The sequence below is a fragment of the Oryzias latipes genome, chromosome 11 (assembly GCF_002234675.1).
Source record: "Oryzias latipes chromosome 11, ASM223467v1".
NCBI classification, from domain to species: Eukaryota; Metazoa; Chordata; class Actinopteri; order Beloniformes; family Adrianichthyidae; genus Oryzias; species Oryzias latipes.
Window position 1 is genome coordinate 3545615 of NC_019869.2, and position 16419 is coordinate 3562033.

Below are 16419 nucleotides of genomic sequence, written 5' to 3' on the forward strand. Positions count from 1 at the left end.
AAAGCTACAGTCCTGTGTGAACACCATAAGCTAAAGGTGCATTCAAAAACCCACGCGCAGAGTGTTTTTGAATGCACCAGACATCCCTGGTGTGAGCATAGCTTGACTGAGTAGTGCTTCTTCCTCTGCATTGCTGTCAGTTCCAAATACTGACACAAGCACCCACAGTCTCTAGTGGTTGTCGGAGGGATATAGCCTTTTTTTTAAAAAACTTTTTACGCCGCACCTCAGTATAAAGAGCTATTTTGGCCAGACCACGACAAAAGACAAATAACTTATACTCCAAAAAGTACTGTAAATGAGCAACATATTCAAAAATAACTGAGTCATCATTGTAAAACAAAACAGTTTCAAACGGTGTATTGCACAACAAAAAACAGGTTTTAGGGTTTTCTAATGTCTCTGAAGGCGCAAAATATTAGCAGACCCTTTATATTAGTGTACAGAGTAAGCCAGCACAACACACTTTGTCTCGATTTGCACCTTAATCATCCTCTTACAACCTGCAAGGTTTAGTTCACTGCAGATAAAGCTGCTACTTTTAGTTCTCCTCTGGTAGACCTATTTCTTTCCTCTGTCCCTAATGGGTTATTTAATCTTGTTTGTTGTGTGGCTCTTTTTTTTTCTTCCATAAAATTCCTTGCTGATCATTGTTATGTGTGTGTTCTTGGACTTTGCTGTGTTTTTGGCTTTAGCTATCTAACTGTCTCTATCACACAGAAAAGCAAAAAATGAAATGAAATGAAGGGAAAATACCAACAGTATTAACTGTCTTCAAATGAAGTGTGACTGCAATAAACAATCTTTTTTGCATGTAAAGGCAACACAAATAAACAAGCCCAAGCACCAATCATTGATTCCTGCAACATTGCTTCAGCGATAGTTGTCATAGAAACAGGCAGGGGTGAAGGGTGGAAGACGTGGGCTTTGATTAGCTGACAGTGATGACACCCTGTACTGCAACACAAGCCAATTATACAAGTGTTGGAGCTCTAAAAGCTCTTCGGCCCTGAGCAGCAGAGACAAAGAGAGGCCAGGAATGTATTAAGTGGCTAAGCTGAAGCCCAATTTTCCCCGTTTAGTTGCTTTCTCAGCAAAAGTAGCTCATTTGAAGTCAAATTGGGTCTAATTAAAGTGGTGTAGTGAAGCTTCAATAATGAAAACTATAAGAGGCATGTAAGAGCATAAGGATGTGTATGTGTTTATGTGCGGCACTTATAAAATGTTTAAGACCCTTTTCAGGAATTCACCCAATGAAATAAATTCTGTCACATGACTTGAGAAAACTGCTCATTAGAACCATCTCTGTGTTACTCCAAAGAAGTAAAGATAATATTTCTTAATAGATGGTAAATAGACTATACTTATATGGCACTTTTCTACCTTGTGGCCCAAAGTGCTTTCAAATCAAATCAAATCAAATCAAATCAAATCAATTCAAATCAAATCAAATCAAATCAAATCAAATCAAATCAAATCAAATCAAATCCTACTTTATTTATATGGCTGTTTTCCTATAAAAACATAACACAAAGTGCTTTACATTAAAACATAACAAACAAAATAATATATAAAAACAAGCATGAAAATTAAAGTATGGTCCCCTCCCCAGACCTACACACAACCCCCACCCCTTTTACACCTCTCACCCCCTAACTGATGGGGACAGACAATGGGAATTAGGCTGAGCACGAAAACAAAATGTTGGTTGTTGGAAATTCTAATATTTAGGACCCTTCTCTGTGTGAACTGCTTCATATCCAGCCAAATGCAGAATCCCTAATAGGTGACACACACAGATCCCCATCTAGAGCAGCAGCAGTTGAACAGCAGCCGATCCAAACTAGGAAGCACCGGAAATAAAAATTAAAATATAAATGAGAATGAAAAAGTAAACGTACTGACAAAAGTAATGAACAAATAAACAATAAAAACATTAAAATAAGGAATATTGACATTAATTTTAACAATAAAGTGTAAATTCCTAAAACAAGATCAAATAGATAAATTAATACAAAATGAAATAAATAAATAAAATAATAAAAGTAGTAATAATGGGATAAAAACTAGCTTTACAGCCAGAGTCCCATTCACCCACGCACACACATTCACACACTGATGTGATCTCCACTGCCAAACCCTGGTGCATACCTATAATTGGACCATAACTGAAGAGGCTGATATCAAGAAGTCCTACCAATGGCTAGAAAGGGCTGGCCTGCAGGACAGTACTGAAGCACTCATCCTGGCAGCTCAGGAACTAGCCCTGAGCACCAGAGCCATAGAGGCTCAGATCTACCACACCAAACAAGACCCAAGGTGTAGATCTACCACACCAGACAAGACCCAAGGTGTAGATCTACCACACCAGACAAGACCCAAGGTGTAGATCTACCACACCAGACAAGACCCAAGGTGTAGGCTGTGCAAAGAGGCACCTGAAACAATCCAGCACATAACTGCAGGGTGGAAGATGCTGGCAGGGAAAGCATATGGAGCGCCACAATCAAGTGGCTGGAATAATATACAGGAACATGTGTGCAGAATATGGACTGGAAACCCCAAGGTCAACATGGGAAACACCTCCGAAGGTGGTAGAGAATGAGAGGGCAAAGATCCTGTGGGACTTCCAGATCCAGACTGACAGGATGGTAATGGCGAACCAACCAGACATTGTAGTGGTGGATAAAGAACAGAGGAAAGCCGTTGTGGTGGATGTGGCAGTGCCAAGCGATGGGAACATCAGGAAGAAGGAACATGAGAAACTGGAGAAATACCAGGGACTCAGAGAAGAACTGGAGAAAGCCTGGAAAGTGAAGGTGACAGTGGTGCCTGTGGTAATTGGAGCACTCGGGGCAGTAACCCCCAAGCTGGAGGAGTGGCTACAACAGATACCTGGAAAGACCTCAGACCTCTCAGTCCAGAAAAGCGCAGTGCTAGGAACAGCTAAGATACTGCAGGACCCTCAAGCTCCCAGGCCTCTGGTAGAGGACCCAAGCTTGGAGGAGAAACCACCCGCGGAGGGTGAGAGGGGCGATATATAATCTTGCCATAAACGACCACACATACTTGCCCTCACCTAGGAAGGTTTTAAACTTTGAAATATCAACCATTTGAGGATGCAAGCAAGTTTGGTTTGCAGCTAACAACAATTAGACCTGACTTGGACATACAAATTAGCATTTTCCACTTTATTTTAATATGTAATCTGTGTTTTTCTTGTTTTTATTCATACATGACAGCCACAGCAATGTTTAGTTCTTGGAGATTAGCATACCCCCCCCCCCCCCTGTTTACTAGTGAGGATCCTAATGAAAACAGAAGTGTTAGCATTTCAACACTGTGTAAAGCTAATAGACATTAAACTGCACAGCTGTTTGTCCCACTGCTAGCTCTTGAGCAATATAGCTTACAACAGGCACAAACACCCCCGTGCTCTTGTGGGGAGGCTCTATTAGCATAATGCTTTCTTAAAGCATTTATTCTAACCCATATCATCAAAAATCAAGGTGTTCACCTGGAGTCTTAACCTCAATCCTGGAAAAAAAAAGCTTTAGGTTCCACAGACACATGGAATTTGTGGGGTCAAGCACAAAGGCACAGAAGTGTGCGATTGGAGAGGATACCCACACATTGATGGAGAGCTAACTCGTAATGGGGATGAGAATGGTGATTGTGGCTAATGGCTGCATGAGTCTGTCTGTCTGGAAGAAGAAATGGGGAACACAGATATGCCATTAAGAGGCTAATCAACTGCTTTCTTTCCTACTAATTATGCACAGCTCTTTCAGTTACACTGCAGGATCTCCCAGTTTGAGCACACATACACACAAACACACTAACAGACAATTAGTCTTTTTGTTTTTTTGTGAATGCTGAATTTTTGAACTGAACTAAGCTACCCTCGTCCAGCACATGCTGGTGCACACAAACAAACTTTTCCTTCCACGAGGCCCGGGAGTCTGATGAAAGTGGGTGAAATCTGCTGAAGAACTGCATCATGGTTAATCAATTACATGTTAATTAAAGAGTAAGGAAGTGTCTGGGGTCCAGATAAATGCTTCATTGAGGAAGACTGTGTCTCCATAACTTGAAACTTAATGAGATTTTCTTTTAACCTTACTTCCTCTGTGCTGTGTTTACCAGTCAAGGTTAAATCCACACTTTTCCCCCTGCGTGTGTGTGTCTGCATGAATGGACCTTTTCTTTCAGAGCTAGGACCTCACCAAGACGCAACGCGCAACTTTGTAGTCATTCTGCTTGTTTTAGCTAGAAAAGTTTAGTTTTGTGGAGTGGTGCTTGGAGAAAAATGCATTGTCTTCACGCAACACCACCCACAGAAAAGGACTGGCGTTTATTACGCAAGCCGTAGGATTTTGTATTACTGAAAATCGTCAGTTGGTTTAATATTTTAAGAGAACATTAGAATAAACTTGCACAACTTCTGTCACTCCCCTTTTTCTAGTTTTCTAAAGTTTATTGAGGCCGCTAAAGGTCTTTTTAACCTGCCAAAAAAATAAATAAATCTAGAATTCAATGTGAAAAGCATATAAAGGAGTCAAAAAAAGACCAGAAGTTGTCAGAGAAAGGATTGCCAAGGTAATGGAATTTCACTAAAATGACACACTGACATTAACCAACACTGGACTAAATCATATGTTTGGGGACCAGGTTTTCTAGTTATTTTTCTATTTTAGAGAAATCGTGCTTTTTGTGGCACATGCAACTAATTCGGCATGGATGTACCTTAGGATTCCTTATTTCATAAACCTACATCAGCCAAAATGGCTGTCATTTGTAAAGGTGGTGGCCATACACTTAATTTTTATTCCGTCTGTTTGTGCCAGTCTTAACAATATCTGCTGTTAATGCACAAAATATAGTCTTTATAGAATACTAATATATTAATATTATATATTTATTTTAAATCTTGGACTTTCTTGTAGCTAAGATGCTTTTCTGAACGAGGGGATCGTAACCCTTGTGCTATCCTAGGCACTTTAACATTGGGAGTTGGGTCATCTAGACCCACTAGACAGTGCGCTGAACCTTTTTTTCTTCAATGATTTGTGATCTTCACTGGTGTCCATGGATTACATGAAATCTTTCCACCTTTATCCACCTTTGTCATGGTAGGGAGAACACGTCAATGTAAGGGTGGGGTCATCTAAGATAGCACAAAGGTTAAGGAACATCCATGCCACATTTGGTGCTCGCGCCACAAAATGCACGATTATTTCAATAATTGGCTCTGCTAATTGGGATGTACTATTTGATACAACATCTTAATGAAGTCGGGAAAAACGGGAACATTAGATGACTGTTATTTGATGTAGTGCAAAGTATTAAAAAGTATCAAACTGATATTAAAAGTGAAGAAAAATAAATAAATAAACCAACATTTTTTTCACATTTGACTTTTTTTTCTTAACTTTTCATCCTTTTTTTTTTTGGGATGTCTTGCAATGAATCAAATTAAAATGAAATGACATGGAAATGTCTTGATCATGATGAGAAGTTAAAACACCATTAACCTAAAGAGACAACAGTGCTCATTAAGTCAAACATTCATGACTTTTATTTTCACAGCTGGTGATCCAAAATAGCAAAAAAATAATTTGCCATCAAAGTCTTTGGCTTTTGCATCAAAAGCTTTCTCCAATCTTCCACAGAACAGATCTTTCAGTAGGTCCTCGTGGCATTTCCCCACATTTCTGTGTTTCTGGGGCTTCAACTTTCAAGCATCATCATCTTGTCAGAAGATCAGATGAGGACGTCAGCGATTAACCTTTAAATAATGCATTCTGTGAAGTGTTTTTAATCAGCAAGTTTGAAAAGATTTTGTTAATGCATACAGTATGTGTTTAAAACTCATAGTTTTTCCATTTCAGTCAATATTTGGCAAAGAAAATCCACAATAATGTAAAAATTCTTCTCAAAATATGTCCGAAAAAAGGCTACAATTTCAAATCGTTCACTTAGCTAATTTAAGAATAAAACTCAACACCATTTAGAAGCATCAGCACCATAATGGGAGCCAATGTTTAAAAATGTACATTAACAGAGTTCCCTAAATCATTATGTTCCTCCTAAAGTGTTTTGGTTAAAGCAAACTCAATGAAACTCAACAGAATTTGCAGAAAGTTGCTTCTCATCATTACTGAGTTAATTAGAGGTCGTTAGGAAGAAAATAAGAAAGGACGGTCTAATACTGAAGGTTTTATGTAAAAATTTACTTTAAATCTGTTTACACACACTCTAAAAATAATTGCTGCATTATTATTCTCAGAGTTAGCTGTTAAAGTCAAGCAATCCTTTTACAGATTTAAGTTCAATGTAAAAACACAATTAAAATGAGATTTTCTGGTAAATTGCCTTAATTATAGGACTTTTCAAACACACTAAAACCTTTTTTTAATGTAACATTTTCATTTGAGAAACCCCATAAAATACTTGTATACCTTTTTTCTTTACAGTGTAATAATGGTTTTCAGGAATGTTTTCTGGCTGATTTATAATAAAAGGATAACTTTTTTTTCCTGTCTAATCCCTATTTGCTAAGAAATGATTAGTAAAATTAATTTCAAATTTCTTTTAAGGGCGATGTGAAAGGAAATAATAGCTTTTTGTAATCAAACAAACTTCATGACTTTGGTCCTGCAAAGTCCTTCTACCTCCGGTTGAGGGCTGCACACACGCTGATCCTTTCATCAATGAATGATAAGCAGCAACCTTTTACAGCTCTTTCTTTAACGAGCTCTCCCCTCAAGGCAATTAAAAGCATCAACACAGCTTTCGGCTTACTGAGAACAATGACATTTAGCACACCAAACGTGGGGTAAAACAAGAGCCGAGACAGACAGTTTTCATCTAAAACTTCACCACTTTGAGGATAAATGAGGAGTTTAATTTCAGAAAAAAAAGAGGATTGTGGACAGGATGCAGAAAACCCGCACTTGTTAGTGTTTAGGGGTGTTGGGATGACCACCTAATGATGAAACCTAAAAAAAAAAGTTTTTTGTTTTTTTTTCCCCATTCAAACAATGGGGAGAAAACAAAAATCAAAGAAGGAATGTAACTGATTCTGGGAGAGATTGTTGCCACCACTACTTAAAACTGCTCTCCTCAAATGGGAAAGCCCTTTAAAAGGCTTAGCCCCTCCCACAAGCCAATTAATCAAAAACTTCTCTAAAAAAACTCCTGCTTTGCAAGTTGTGGGATTCTTAAACACAACCCCAGTAGTAACAAATGTAATATAGATGTTTGAAAAGAAAAATCCATTAGACTTAAAGGGAAATAACGCAAAAAAAACAAACAATTCTGACATGAATTCACTTCCTGTTTCCTGTGGATATGTTTGCTGATGTGTACAATGCTCTGGTTTGGCTGTTTGTGGAGGGAAAACTAGATGGTGAGTAAGATTCTGTTTAAAACCAAGTTTGCACTCTTAGAATGAAACAAAATGGGGCTATTAAGTTGCGGTAAAGCGTGAATGATTTGTTTACCTGGGTGTGTGCATGTGTGAACAGCTACTGGGCTGGGAGAAAAGAGATGAGCAAACAATTCAGGCTGGTGTTGAGGCGCCGTCCTGCAAGCTGTGACGCCACTTTGTCACACCCTATTCACTTATTCGCTTCATTTATGCATTTTTTGGCTTCTGTGTTGATGGAAAAACAATTTGTTTCTTAAACAACCCTGAAATGAAGCAACAGCAAAAGTTTGTTCTTTAAAATGCATTTTTGCATCAAAGATATTCAGTTTGGGAAAGGTTTTTACAATCTTACTGGTTGTGAGAAGTGCTTCAAATCAGCCAAAAAGATTTGAGGTTTATCTGAAATGCTCAACCAATCTGTGTCACCAGAAGCGTCTCTGGGATTTAAGGTTTAAAGAATAAATTATATTAATAAATGAAAAAAGGTAAATACACACATCAAGTGAATTAACAAGATTATTCTTTTATTTATTAAGTTCCAAAGAAACCTCCAATTTCCATCTGAGCACTTGTATCTTATTTTGTTCTAAACGTTTGACCTCATTTAGCATCCAGGTCACACTCTTCCTCCCTCCTCTTAGTGTGTTTGTTGCTCTCTTTTATTCTTTTGTGTTGTGCACAGCCAAGACAGTAAGCTTTTCCCCGTTCCATCCTCCTGTTTTGTCTCCACACTAACTGTGTGTCTGCTGTTGCTAACACACAGTTTTTCATTGCAGCTCTGCCTTTTTCCTCCTTTTCTTTGCAGAAAGCAGACCTGGCGGTTGCTGGTTTCACCATCACCTCTGAGAGGGAGAAGGTGATTGATTTCTCCAAACCGTTCATGACTCTGGGGATCAGCATCTTGTATCGAGTCCATCTGGTAAACTAACTTTTACATTTTTTAAACTCCTCTTTACATAAATCGAGTATACTCGTTCTGTCAAAACTTTAAAAAGAAAAAAACAAATGGGTCATGTGACTTCATTCAATCATGTTATTCTCTTGTCAGTTATTTGAAAATAGCCAGTGCTTTTTAAATAATCCCCGGTCTTTGATGTTACCTTTAAGGCAAATAAATTACTTTGTCTGTTGCACTGGAAAACAGCCAGAATTCTAATATAAAATAAAAATAAATGTTGTGCAGTTACTTTCTGAGTTGGGGAACAAAGAACTTTTATTTTATTCTTTTTGGTTCTATTTTATTACATTTCAATTATATACAGCCAAAAAAACAAAAAAGCAGTATAGATATACTTGCCTCCCTGAGTTGGTTGATGAAGTAGGTGACAAAAACGTGGTTAAAAAAATACATCTATTTGTTAAAATGGTCATCAAAAAGTTGGATCAAGTTTTACGAGGCTGCGGGTGTCGACCAGCATGCATCGCTGACCAACCAACAGCAGTGAAAATTAGGCACATTTTAAGGCAGCGGGGGCGTTCCCCCTGCAAGGAATAATCAACCGGTTCCACACCCAGCCCCGTTTCAGGAGGGGAGGAGCACGCCGATCACTTGATGGCTTCATATGGTCACGGAGGTGTGTCCATCTGGATGTGGTGTCCAATCAAGGATGTCTGCTCTCTCCTCCTGTCTCCCGTCACGAAGGTCATCCTGCTGCTCAGTGGAAAGATACCGACACTAAATATGTCCTTTAAAAGTTATAACCAGGCCCTTGTTTTCATCAGTGTTTGTCATCAGTTAAGTCATGTAAAATGCTTTAAATGTATGTAAAAAAACCAAAAAAATGTACGCAACATAAATAATATGTATAAAGACATATATAAAAGATGAAAAGAAGCCTGATGGACCATGGGAAATAACTGTCTTTGAGTCTGTCTGTCCTGGCTTTGTGGGATCTACTGCAAATCTCCTCCCTGATTGGCTGTTTAGGAGAAAAACTTTTAACCCCAAAGTTAAACTACAAATGTGGACGTTATTAGTCATCATGAGTCAAATGAACAGGCTGCAAGTTAAACGATTATCTCTGTGTATTGCACCAGAAGTGATGCTTCCATTGGCCTTTAGAGTCTGCCTTTTTAGATATCTGAGGAGCACATTATTTTCTATTTCAGTGCTTGTCTAGCTCAGCTACACCTAGATTGATATGACAACACTCTTGAGTCAATTCTGTTGCTTCATATTCATGAAAGCAGTGACCGCAGACAAACGGTCCTGAAACAAGACGAAGCTGAAGCGTGAATTCAGAACAACAACTATCCCCAAACGACAGAAAAATGCTCAATGTTGTGAATCAAGAAACGTTCAGATAAACAAACAGCAGCAACTGCTATTATGGTCAGTATTATATATGTGACTGTTCCAATGTAATTTCCTAAATACGTGGGGCCAGTGCTGCAGTTAGGGTTAGGTTAATACGTGCAATCAACATTGGATGCACCTAAAGTACATGCAGCAGTGTGCAGTAAATACGTGTGCCACAATATTTCTAACAGGTATTTTTAAAGATGCTTCTTTTTCTTTGTTTGTTTAACCAGCTGTACTGTAGTACAAATGTATGTTTTATAAAAAAACAAACAAAAAAAACACCTACCTCTAGTTTTAAACACTGCAATGCGGCCGGAAGCATCCAATTCTGAGGATAGAAGTGTGAAAAGACTTTGGCTCGTTGAATCAAGGCATTTCAGGCTTTTTGCCCTCTTTTTGAGAAGGTGTTAAAAGGTCTATTTATTTTAGTCCTTCCTGCAGAGTCCCCACAAACTTTTACAAATTGAACAGCAGAGTGTTTGCACCTGTTGACGTTCTCCGTCCCGTCCCCCCCCTGACCGTGTGTGTGTGACTGATGATCTGATGAATTCAGACAGAGTGGGCTGCGGCGGCAGCAGAGGCCGGCTTCTCAGCAGCAGCTCTGCCGCCGGAGGCGGTGACAGTCGCTGGACCTCTGGGGTCACTCAGTCAAACTGCGAGCGCCAAACAAAGCAGCAGTAAATATCACCACAGCCAACAAAGGGACAGAGGTTGGACCGACTGGGGAGACGCAGAGAACACAGAGAGGGCAAAAAATAAAAAAAAAACAAGGGAGGGGGAGTGAGGAAAGTAGCTGCAGGCCGCTTTAAAAAAAAGAAAGTTCTAGCCTCTGAAGGGGAGGCCTGATGATTCCCTGCCTGGAATGTAAAACCTCTTTCACACTTTCCCTTTTTTTGCTTAATCCGATGGCAGCTGAATGTGTCGGTGTGATGTTTGTATGGCCCCCCCCCCGATGCTTTTCTGCAGCATGTTTTACAGGGACCAAGTCCAACACAGCAACACAAACATGCATCTTTAAACGAGGGCGCGCCGCAGCGTCAAACCAGACTAGTATGCACAGCAGCGACTTGTTTGTCTGCATATAAACAGGCTTTGGTAAATAATTAAGAGCGCTGTGAAATCAGTTCCCATTTATTCCTATTTAGGTTAGCACTTTGTCCGTTTACCGTTCGCATTTCGGATGATTGCGTGCTGTACGGCAAAAAAAAAAAAAACGGCATCATGGGAGGCTGCAGAGGCAGGTTCATTTTTTTCTGTTCTGCCTGTTTAAGTGTGAAATGTTCTGAGTTTAAAGATCTTCTCCTGGTTCATACGCTTAAAGGAATAAGACATCTTTAGCAGGTAGTTGTGATTTTTGAGACCCATTTCAATGAACATATAGTGTTTTTTAGAGGTTTTGGGCAGGTTCTTGGCATTTTTCTGATGTTGAAGGGGCATATATTAGAACCACTAGGATTAAAACTGCATTTCTGAGTGTTGCTTTGTTTAAATCCATGAGTGGGATGTAAGCTAGAGGGAGAGAGTGTAAACAAAGAGCTCTCAGTAAAGGGAAGCGTTGTTCTCAGAGTCAAATTTCAAATACACTATAGTGTCGCTCTGCAGAAACATGTCCTAGAAAACAACCTTTTTTTAATTATTTTGGCTAAAAACTGCATAATTATAATTAAAAGACCACTGGGAATGCTTTTACAAAAGACTTTAAGCATTCTGTTATCAGAAACTTCAGGTTCTAGTTTCAATGTATTTAATATCTGCTTGTATTTCTGCTGACTTCTGTCATTTTAGCTTTAACACTCAATTCAAGGGACATTTAAAAAGAGTTTGGACCTTCCAACACTTCAAGATTTAGGATCTTTGAGAGTTAAAAACATAATTTAAAGTTGGAAGAATTTTCTTATTTAAAGTAAATGTCTGACATTGAAATATCCATGTTTAGAATTTCGCATTTCTTGTCCTTTAGCAAACTATCTAAATATACAAAGGGGACTCTGAACATTATACCTTTTTTTGGCCTTTTCTGAATCATTATTTTTCTATTTTTCCTGATCTCAGGAAGTATCTAACATATATTTTTTTACAGGAAACCTTTTCTGAACAATTTCATTTTAGCTTAGCAATCACCATTCAATTCTGCAGTTTTCATAGTTAATATTACATTTTTCTGTTTATTATTTTTTCTGCTTGTTTTTTCTCAATTCTTTAAATTAGCATTTGGGAAATTATTCAGATTACTTTCATCCTTTCACAGGCATCCTTCTGCCTCCTCTTTAGCTTCAGCTGCCAGCGTTGACGCATTTTCTCAGAAAATGTTTTCTTTTGTGTCTCAATGCTTTAATGTGCAACTCGACGTGTTCGAAGCGAAATTAGCCGTCAATGCCGCGGCTGGGGATTTGTCTTAGACTCCGTGAAGCACATCCTACATCAGAACACAGAGGTTAACCAGTCCGTATGTAACAATGCCGAGAAACTAATCCTGATTACTTGTGGGGATTGACTTTAACATCTCATTAGCATGGACTTCGAGGAAAGCTACGGTAAGCCGTGAGAGGTTAACAGAAACTGGATCAAAAACCAAAAACATGCAAAAGTCAGTTAATATTATGGGAAGTGATGATACATAGAATTTCTCACTTTTAAGACTTGTATTGATTTTTATATGAGTTCTATATCTTCTTCTTTTTATTTTATTTGAGCGTATCTGTCTATTTTCACCAACGGCCACATCATGGCAAAACCCTCAAAAGTAAGATTTTCTTTAAAAAAAAAGTCCAAACTGTTTTTTTAAATAACTTAAAGATGGCTACAGTCATATGTTCGGTATATATTTTTACAAGACTTTAATTTTCCCAGTTTCTGTTATTTTCATATCTTAAATTGTTCTAATCTAGAAATCTAATCTTTGAACCTAGAAAAATGACTAATTTTTGAGTCTGGCTTCAGAAGACCCAGGAATAACCAAAACAGGGAAATAGCTCCACTCCCAGCAACAAAAGACATATTTATCTCAAAGTTAGATTCTCACAATGATACAATTAACCACTTTTTTGACTCATTAAAAGCCTTTAGGACTGAACTTTTATCTCTTTTTTTTTCTTCTAACTCTGTCATCCTAGTGCTGTCAATTAGAAAGAATATGAAATTCCAACTAATGACCCTTAAACTATCGGTTTAGTATCTTCTTCTCATTTCCATTCACACAAAATGCTTCCACTTAGTATAAGCTTACTAAACAACACTGCTGCTAGCGGGTATCCGGGCTGACTCACTTCACAGATAAAAACACCAGGCTCTGAATTACACTTTGTCCCCTAATGTGAAAATGAGTTTGAACGTTCCTTTAAACCGGTGCATGGTCTGTCTCCTTCCTGCATCTCCAGCTCTTAACCCCCTTATTGTTAAATAGACCTTGCAGATCAAAAGATCTGCCCACGCCTGGAAAAAGCAAAGCATGCTTTTTTAGTATTTTCTGTCCAGCATTGTGAATTCAACACCCACACACAATTCTCTTCTTCCACTCTCCGGCCTTAGAGAAGGCTGACTGATGTACAACTGTTAAGATTCTTCTGCCTGCGTCACATTAATCTGTTTTATTTATTGTTGAGGTTACTTTAGCTGAGGAGTATTATACCTTTGCGGTCTTTACAGATTTTTAAATCACCAAGAATAACCAGAAAAAATAAGGTTTTTTACCCTCTTTAAGGGAGAAAATGTGAAGATAATTCTCACGATACCTTTAACCTCTTAACACCTCCATTGATTTCCATCTGTGACCTTCGCTTCGAGCCAGAAAAGGCTGCTCCACTTGCAGAAGTGAAGGTCAATGTAATGTCCATTTGAACGTTTAATTGCCAGAACTGACTTCTAAATTATGTTATCTTCTAAAAAACTAAAATGGCCACACGTTTGGGCAAACACTTTTTTTTAGAAAAGACTTAAATTTATCCTTAAATTTCAGTTTGGCTTTCTTCTTCCACTAAGATCTGCAGGACTCTAAAACATTGTGACGATTCTGTCTGAAAGGCCCTTTACTTCAAAGACTCACTCCAATGGAAATTGTGTTTTGGGTTTTTTTAGCTTGTTTTTGTAGCATTAGTTTTTTTTTTTATGATGGAGGACATTTATAAAGAAAATCAAGATTAAAATAGCATTTCTGAGTATTTCTTTATTAAAAATTGTGGAAAAAAAAATGCCATTGCAGAGAGGTTGTAGTATAGGGTCGTAGTACATACAGCAGCAAGCCACAAGCTTCCTGCTCCGCCCCATTCTGATATATCCACTTTTAGACAAATAGATCCGTGTACGTCTTTATTGTCTTCCTCTGAGCTGGAATCTGCCTCAAAAGTGTACAGCTGGATTGCTCTGATATTGCTCGCCATTTTTATTGCACTTCATGTCAGGGTTGTGAGGGGCTGTAAGCTAGCAGGAGCGAGTGTAAACAAATGGATGTCGGTAGGTAAGGTCGGACCTGGTCCGTGCTAACAGTCCTGGACAGCTTAGAGGCAAACGTTTAATGAACTACTGCCACTCTGCAGAAACTATGACCTCGAAAACAACGCAGTTTTTATTTTTAAATCGGCTCAAAATCATAATTTAAAGAGCACTATGAATGCTTTTATAAAACATGATGGGAGTGGGAGTTTAAACTTCTATCAGTTTAAAGTCGTGACCAATAATGAGGAATAGCATATAGAAAAAAAATAAACCTCCGTTTTTTTTTTTTATTAATATAAATAATTTTCACAAAAAGCTATGCTGGCAGGAACTTTATTGATACTGACAACTGCCACAACTTTATCAGTCAATTTCCAGCAATATTTTGATTCCTCTACTCTCTCCTTTTCCCAGATGAATTCATTGTTATTTACATTTTTAGTGTTCATTCACTTGATATTGCACGGCCACATTTTTCCTTTGACATCTGACATTTGTAACCTAACTGGTAACGTCAGGATGGGGGTGTCAAGAGCTGTAAGCTAGCAGGAGGGAGTTTAAAGAAAGAGATGATGGGAAAACCTTCGTAGAAAACAACAGTTTTTTTGTGTGTGTGTGTGTCTAAAAACAGCATAATCATCATTAAAAGACCACTACAAGCACTAAAATGATATACTTCTTTGCTATACGAGTACAGCGGCTGGACTTGACAATGCATTGAATTGAACTTAATAGGTCTTGAATGTCAACAAGTCCTGGACTTGGTAGAGCTAGCCTAGAATAATTTAAAATCAGTATTTTTCCTTCATTTCAATCACTTCCCATTGAGTTTGTTATTGCTTAAACCGGTTCTACTTCAGAGATTCATTTTGAGATCGAGTTTCCTTCATAAGCTTGTTATGTACTGCATGTACCCCTGTGAAAGTGAAGGATTAATCAGTATTTCACAGTAACCATTACAAAACAATAACTGTGCTTCAGGATTACTGCAGCTTTGTGTCAAAACATGGAGGCAAAATGATTTACATGAAAGCAAGAACACGTCTTCCCCAGCAACAATCAATGTTGATGAAACATTTCTTGATTTTTTTTTTTTTTTCCTTGTTATCATTATGCGGCTGTTTTGCATCTCCTTGAGGGCTGGATTACGATGGCTGCATCGTCCCTGCCTGCAGATGATGTGCATCTGCAGCTCATTAGTATGCACCTCCACCATCTGTCCTCCATGTTTGATCCAGTCCACTGTGACGGCATCAGTGTATTGACTCAGCCATCAGTCAGCTGCTTAATTTGTGTACAGCTCTCACTCAACAGCGTCCCAGCTGCATTTTCTTAAGTGTTTATTTAAGGATTAAGTTGACTGACAGCCCTTTTTTTTTTCTTTCTCACAGTAATGGCCCCGCAGTGGCAATTTATGCTCTCACGCTGATGAACTGTTAAAAAGGTTTCGCCACAATCCAAAGGAGATCCTCCTCCGCCTCCTGGCTCAGTCTGAATTGGACTGAGTTTGAACTGAGGTGCCATAAATTCCTCAAGTAAACAGAAAGGTTGATCTCACTGAGTGCGACCCCTCTGATGTATGATATGCAGGTATCGACAGGATTTATCTGCTGGGGGGGGCCCTCAATGAATTCAAAGGCTGCTTGTTTTTTTCAATTACAGTTCATTTTTTTACACATCCGATCCTGATTTAACTTTGTATTTTTAAAAATACTTAGATTTTAGATCCAAACTGTTTATTTATATTTGTTTGTTTACAGTTAAGTTTGCTAATTATAACACCTCACTTATTACTGTAAGGAGGGATAAAAGATAGAGCGCACCAAGGCGTCCATTATCACGTCAAATCAATCTTTATTTATATAGCACCTTCTATATAGAACACAACACAAAGTGCTTTACACCCCAACAAACGCATAAAACAAGCAGAACAGTATAAAAAATATAATACAGCCCCCATCCCCATCCACACTGAACCCCTAATCCCACTCATGCCTCTTCATCAGATGTTATACCATGGTCCAGGTGAATACTCAATTCTGATTGGCTGCAAGGTTGCAATAAAAAGTCATATACCACACCTACAAAAGAAGTTCTGGCCAAATAACCCAAATGTTCTATATCACTGCGCTGGCCTAAACGCTAGTTGGAATTCCAATTGTTTACATTGAAAAAAAAAAAAAATTGGCAAACCTTATTCCACAGTTTATCGCAAAATCAAAACAGTAAAAAAAAACACGTGTGACTTTATGGT

At 38.3% G+C, this 16419-nt stretch overlaps 1 protein-coding gene across 2 annotated transcripts in view; it reads left to right on the top strand.

Annotated features, from left to right (window-relative positions):
• Nucleotides 1-16419, top strand: part of LOC101155942 (glutamate receptor ionotropic, kainate 5) — a 250105-nt gene that overhangs the window by 211927 nt on the left and 21759 nt on the right. For both annotated transcript variants that reach the window (XM_023960344.1, XM_023960345.1), the window contains exon 14: nt 8238-8351. In XM_023960344.1, coding sequence (XP_023816112.1) covers nt 8238-8351 — 114 coding nt within the window. The remainder of the gene's footprint in view (nt 1-8237; nt 8352-16419) is intronic.